The sequence below is a fragment of the Prunus avium genome, chromosome 8, assembly GCF_965620075.1.
Source record: "Prunus avium chromosome 8, drPruAviu1.hap1.1, whole genome shotgun sequence".
Classification (NCBI taxonomy): Eukaryota; Viridiplantae; Streptophyta; class Magnoliopsida; order Rosales; family Rosaceae; genus Prunus; species Prunus avium.
This window is the reverse complement of record NC_142291.1, coordinates 24,793,998-24,800,287: the sequence shown is the minus strand read 5'-3', so window position 1 is coordinate 24,800,287 and position 6,290 is coordinate 24,793,998. Positions and strand designations below refer to the sequence as shown.

At 38.7% G+C, this 6,290-nt stretch overlaps 1 protein-coding gene across 1 annotated transcript; it reads left to right on the top strand.

The window, feature by feature from the left end:
- The first annotated feature begins 845 nt into the window (after positions 1-845).
- LOC110773017 (threonine--tRNA ligase, mitochondrial 1-like) lies at positions 846-3,590 on the top strand. The gene is made up of 9 exons (XM_088245793.1): positions 846-976; positions 1,127-1,292; positions 1,764-1,853; positions 1,972-2,046; positions 2,154-2,282; positions 2,387-2,476; positions 3,129-3,217; positions 3,305-3,401; positions 3,480-3,590. Exons 1-9 carry the CDS (start codon positions 846-848, stop codon positions 3,588-3,590), a joined length of 978 nt encoding a protein of 325 aa, XP_088101919.1.
- The last annotated feature ends 2,700 nt before the right edge of the window (positions 3,591-6,290 follow it).

The following is a 6,290-nucleotide window of genomic DNA, read 5'->3' as shown; positions in this document are numbered from 1 at the left end:
TGTAAAGATACATTTGCCGTTGACATTTACATGTTAATATAAATAGTATTATTATACGTGAATAAGTTAGGGCAACTATGTTTAGTTTTAACATGTAATATTTGAATATTTATGTAATATTTATACTAGTATTTTATATATTGGACTCCCAGACTTGCAATTCTAGCTCTGTCCCTGAAAGAAGCGGTTTGACTTCAATCGGATAACTAATTAGACGAAAAACTTGTTCAGCATACAAGTCTGCACTGCAGGAACATGTGATTGACTCGCTCTGCTTTTTGGCTATTCATATGTGAGTTGCACAGAGGAATGGTTTAAACATGGTGCAAGCTTTAGTGCCTATATACTTCACGCTTTATAAATCTGCTGCTTGGTTTCTTTTGGGGTAATGATGCCTGATTTTCTGGAATATTAATTATACGTCAATGACTTGTTTCAGTTATTGGGCTGGGCCCAAATGAATGCATCAAACTTAAAAAGGTAAAACATGCAACTAAAACCGTGCGTATTGTAATTAGGGCACCGAACGTCATCTTCTTCACTAGTTAGCCGCGTCTTCTTCTCTGCAACTGAAGATTCGCAGTAGCTGCAAGCGCAAGTAAGCTCTTTTATTCTTCATTCTTCCTCTTCTCTTTTGGTTGCCGTCAAAATTACCCCTTGACGTATCGGACCGTATCGCGAGGGTATCTATCGATGGAGTATCGATTACGTAATGATGCCGTATCGGATACGTATCGATGCCGTATGAGTCAAACATGAACAATTTCTGATATCTCATTCTGTAGGTGAAGGACCCGCTAGGCATCTCTCTGCTCCTCCTCCCACTCAAGCAAAGGTGAACGACAATGGTGGTCCAGGCGGCCAAAGAGGAAGCCTACCTTGAGGCTGTCATTCCCAAACGCATTGAACTCTTTGAGTCCATCCAGGCAGAGCAACGTGCTGCTCGACAGTCTTTCCCTTCTTTCGATCCTATCAGGTAAACCCTAAACCTTAAACCCTTTAACGTGAGTACCAAGCAACTCCTAAAGTGAGGATTTTTTAGGATTACATTGTCGGACGGGTAGGTGAAGGAGGGCAAGAAGTGGATAACTTCCCCATTTGAAATTGCAAGTGAGATTTCAAATAGTCTCGCTTCCAACGCTTTGATTTCTGAGGTCAATGGGGTTCTATGGGACATGAACATGCCTTTGGAGGGCGATGCTGAGCTGAGGCTCTTGACAATGGACTCATTCGACAACAATGAGGATGTACGCCACACTTTCTGGCATTCTAGCTCCCACATTCTTGGACAGGTAGGTACCAAGAGTTATTACCCAGATTTTTGGTTTGGTTTTGGTTTACTGTATTGATTTGATTTGGATCGGATGCATAACAAGTTTCCATACCGTGCAGGCACTTGAGGTGGAGTATGGATGCAAACTCTGCATCGGTCCATGTGCCAGAATTGAAACAAGACACGATATGTGTGCCACTAGCAAAGAGGTTTTTAAATAATAGTTGTTAATTTAAATGTAATATTTTATATGTTTTCTATATATTTTGTCCCCTTCTTTGGTTGATCAATGTGTTGCCTGGAATTTTGTTTGCGTATGTGGTTTCCTTCGCGTGCAATTCAACTACTAGGACAGTTCAAGCTTTGTGATCCCAGTTTTGAGAAGATGTTTTCTTTTTATGGTCTTCTAAAATATATTTCGCGGTTTTTGCTATGTGTTTTTGTAGTTTCTCATTTGGTTCCCTTATGGAATGATTGAATTCAATCGCAGGGTTTCTACTATGATGCATTTTATGGAGATTTTGGCTTGAATGATGAACACTTTAAGCAAATCGAATCATGGACAGAGAAGGCTGTTAAGGTATTGTTTGTTTTCTTGTAATAGAATTCATGTAAACTTGTTGTATGGAGAGGAAACTGTTGCTCCTTCATTTCTTATTATGAATCCTTGACTGGTTAGTTGTAATATATTTCCCCAGGGGAAACAACCTTTTGAACGCATTGAAGTATCAAGGGAACGAGCCCTTGAGATGTTCTGTGATAATAAATTCAAGGTAAGGAAAGGTGCTTAGTGTAGTTTCTAATCAATAGAATGATTTTCTTTTTAAAACTACTTCTCATGCATGCATTCAAAATTGATTTAAGATTTGTTTTTGCTTAGGTTGAAATCATCAATGGTCTTCCAGCGGACAAAACTATAACTGTATATAGATGTGGCCCTTTGGTTGACTTGTGTCGTGGACCCCATATACCAAATACATCATTTGTCAAAGCATTTAAATGTTTGAAGGTATGCATTCTATGTGTGTTAGAGCCGTAGTTTGTAAGATTTTCTTTCATCTTGTTATTAATGCATTGAGTGTCTGTATTTAACTCATGAATTTGCAATCCCAGGCTTCTGCAGCCTACTGGAGGGGGAACAAGGATCGTGAAAGTTTACAGAGAGTTTATGGAATATCTTATCCTGATAAAAAACGCTTGCAGGTGACATTATGTTTTTGACATTCCATAACTTCGGTTTTGGTTTTTCTTATCTTCTTTCTTGTATCAGCTACTACGGCTGTGTTTCTGAGTGTTTGTTAAAGTTCCTTGTACAAATTGTTGCACTGATTCCTTTAATTGATATCAAAAGGAAAAGTGTCCATAGCTGTTCCCTTTACGGATTGGTGGATTTCTGGGTATAAAAAAAAAATTCAGTGCTAACTCATAAAAATAACCAAATCCCTTGGAGAATTGGTACTGAAAATATTTGATGTCATCTGTTAAACATGAACCACTTTAAAAACACACACACACACACACGCACATGAATCTGAGGCTCTAGTTGTATATATGTCACAGTTAGAAGTGGTTCTGTTCTCTCACGACATTTGATAGAAAGTGGACACCTATCTTCATAGTTCTTAGCTGTTGGGGTGTGTTTGTGAGATATATTAACTGAAAATAAATGGTGGTGTTTGAAGTGCAATGGTTTCAAACAATACAAGTTGGTGTAATTTTATTAAAGCAATGATGTCGAGGACTTGAACTTTTCATACCCTCTTTAACATAAGTTAACATGTAAATTTGTAATGGTCAGATTATTATACTTATAAATTACTTGATTTTCTTACAAACACATACCTTTTTTCTGCAGGAACATATCCACAGGCTAGAAGAAGCAAAAAAATATGACCACAGAGTGTTGGGTAAAAATCAGGAGCTTTTCTTTTTCGACCCAGTTAGGTATGTATTGAGTTCATATATCTTAATTTTTTTAAGTGACCAAGAGTGAACGATTTTCATTTGATTATTTCCGCTCGTCAATTGCAGCCCAGGAAGTTGCTTCTTCCTCCCTAAAGGGGCTCGGATTTATAATAAATTAATGGAGTTCATAAAGAAGCAGTATAGAGAGAGGGGATATGAAGAGGTTGGTGGTCAGTGTTCAGTTGTTGCATCACCCTTTTAATCTTAAATAAAATGCTCATTGTTTTCTTTGCTTTGGTAGGTTATATCACCAAACTTGTACAATATGAAACACTGGGAAACATCTGGTCATGCTGAAAAATACAAAGACAATATGTTTTCGGTGGAGGTTAGTTTTGATATGAAGACTTGATACCATTGCGTTTGTTTATGTTGAAGCAACTGTATGCTTAAAAGTAATCTTACTGTGAGGGATCAAGTACTGGGAAGACAGATTGATGGATAAACATAATGTTAATTATCGTAAATATATATTCGGAATAAGGTACTGCATACCTTGCGGAAGATTCCAAGTGAAAAACCGCTTGCAATTACTAGCCCGCCGAGATGCTTCCACGTCACGAGCACGCCAACAAGATTCTACACGTTCTTCGTCTCCAAGGTCGTTGGATTGGCTATGAAAGTTACTCCATTAATTCCACGTACCCAAGACCAAGGCTCTTGGTGAATTGCCTAGAGGAGAGTGTTTAGGGAGATATGAGGTTTCTCTCTTTGTGGGTGTAAAACTCACTACAACTCTTTGATATGCACTCACACTTCTTGTCTCACACACACCAACGTAGAGAGCATGCACTAATGCTTCTCATCCTCATTTTACTTGCACACACTCCATCTATTTATAAGAGTTGTTTTAGCTCATCTCAAGAGAGCATAAAACATGCACTAGTGCTTAGGTTGGTGGTGCACTAAAACAAGGTTTAGTGCCTTAAAACAAGGATTAGTGTAGTGCCATAAAACAAGGCTAAGTGCCTTAATTTTGTGTAGTGCCATAAAACAAGGATTAGTGCATAATCATTACATTTCCCACTCACCCACATAGGGTGTGATAACCTCATAATCATCCTAAACCTCTTGTATACACTCTTCTTCTCATACAGGAAATGGGTCGTGCGACCTTGCGAGGAAAAACGTACAGCTACAAGAGCATATTTTATTAAGTCATCACCAAACTAATAAAAGTGCATCATTTGAAATCATCTCGTACATACCCCAGACTTATTCAGACTACACCGGTATTAGCACTCTTAACCCCTCATAAAAGCAGTGCTACACCCCAAATATGTTTTGTACTCATGACATGTCAACAACAAATATGACATAGACGCTGGCCAGCTATGAGTCACAAAAACATGGTGTATTGTCGAACAGTCTTCCTTAAGTGCTCATATCAATCCAACTAGACGTAACTGCTTTCTTAGACATGCCCCTTGAGACCTTATAATTGATCCTAGGAAAACAAGCTAAAGTAGCAACATCAAGCATCCTCTTCATGACATAGGCTAAAGTCAACTAAGGGTACATTTTTTAAGGATCTGAATTAATGATCCAAGTGACTCACATAGTGATGAAGCAGGGATTCATTCATCACTCCCACTGTCGATCGCATCTAGCACATACAGTATGAAATGTATGCTATGACGTATTCTCATAAAACGAGCATGTCACTTGTCCAAGAATTGGACATACGTCATACGAATCTTAGTCTAGACATTACACGAATGTCTAACTTGAGTTCTAGTCTTAGTCACCCTCTCGGCGCCTGTCTGGAATCTCACATTCGGCTCAATACAGGCTTCATAGATTTTATGGCAATTTTCTATGATCGACCTCTTTCCTTTTTCAAGGTCTCATCTTAGCTCCAACTAAGGCGACATTTAGAGAAGTGTTTTATCTTGCTGCCTACTTAGGCGCAGATATACATATATGTCATAATATGTTGTCTAAGCATTTTTAGAACATAACACAAATGTCTCATCTTGCTCGCTATCTCAGCGCCAAGGTGAATCTCCCATGTGAGTGGGCTGACTCAAGCCTGGTGACAAATCTTTGTGCAAAAAACCATATTAATCATTCTAGAACAAGTACCATGGAAAAAACGATTAACATTGCATTAATAATAAAGTCAATTACAAAATAGGTATATTAAAACCTTCGTAGTCCCATACTCCTAATATGAGAAAGGAACACATCTCTAGCCATGGGTTTAGTGAGAGGATCAGCAACCATATTGCCACTTGAGATATGCTTTAATATAACCTCTCCTTGTGCTACCCTCTGTCTGATATAATGATATCTGACATCTATGTGTTTGGATTTTCCATGGTATTTCGGATCCTTTACATATGCCAAAGCAGATGTACTATCTGAGTAAACAAGTACTGCCTCACATGTTTTGGCTGTATAGTTTAGTCGTTGCAAGAATCTTCTTAACCAAACAGCTTCCTGAACTGCTGCTGAGCAAGCAACATATTCCGACTCCATTGTGGATAGGGCTATGCAAGACTGTTTCTTGCTACACCAAGAGATAGCTCCACCTCCAAGTATAAAAGCATAACCAGAGGTGGATTTGCGTTCATCTCTATCATTGGCCCAATCTGCATCGCTGTAACCTCTAAGTCTCAAATCGCCACCATGGTAGCATAAGACAAGATCAGCGGTACCTTGCAGATATCGAAAAATTCTCTTTACTGCTTTCCAATGAGCAGGTCCAGGATTACTTTGATAACGGCTCACCATACCAACTGCATGACAGATGTTTGGCCGTGTACACAACATAGCGTACATTAGACTTCCTATCGCAGATGCATAAGGAACTTTGGTCATTTGGTTTCTTTCCTCATCATTTTTAGGACATTGGTCAAGGGTTAAGACACATCCTTTTTCCATTGGTGTGTCTATGGGTTTGTAGTGATGCATACGAAAACGTTCAAGTATCTTCTTAATGTAAGTCTCTTGAGACAAACCGAGAAGTCCTTTTGAACGGTCTCTTATGATTTTCACTCCTAGCACATAATTTGCCTCACCCATGTCCTTCATTTCAAACTTTGCGGAC

Excerpts from the sequence above, each read along its gene's own strand:
- LOC110773017 (XM_088245793.1), top strand. The coding sequence starts at position 846 with ATGGTGGTCCAGGCGGCCAAAGAGGAAGCCTACCTTGAGGCTGTCATT. Across the intron at positions 1,293-1,763 it reads GCTCCCACATTCTTGGACAG|GGTTTCTACTATGATGCATT; the intron begins GTAGGTACCAAG and ends ATTCAATCGCAG. Across the intron at positions 2,283-2,386 it reads AAGCATTTAAATGTTTGAAG|GCTTCTGCAGCCTACTGGAG; the intron begins GTATGCATTCTA and ends TTGCAATCCCAG.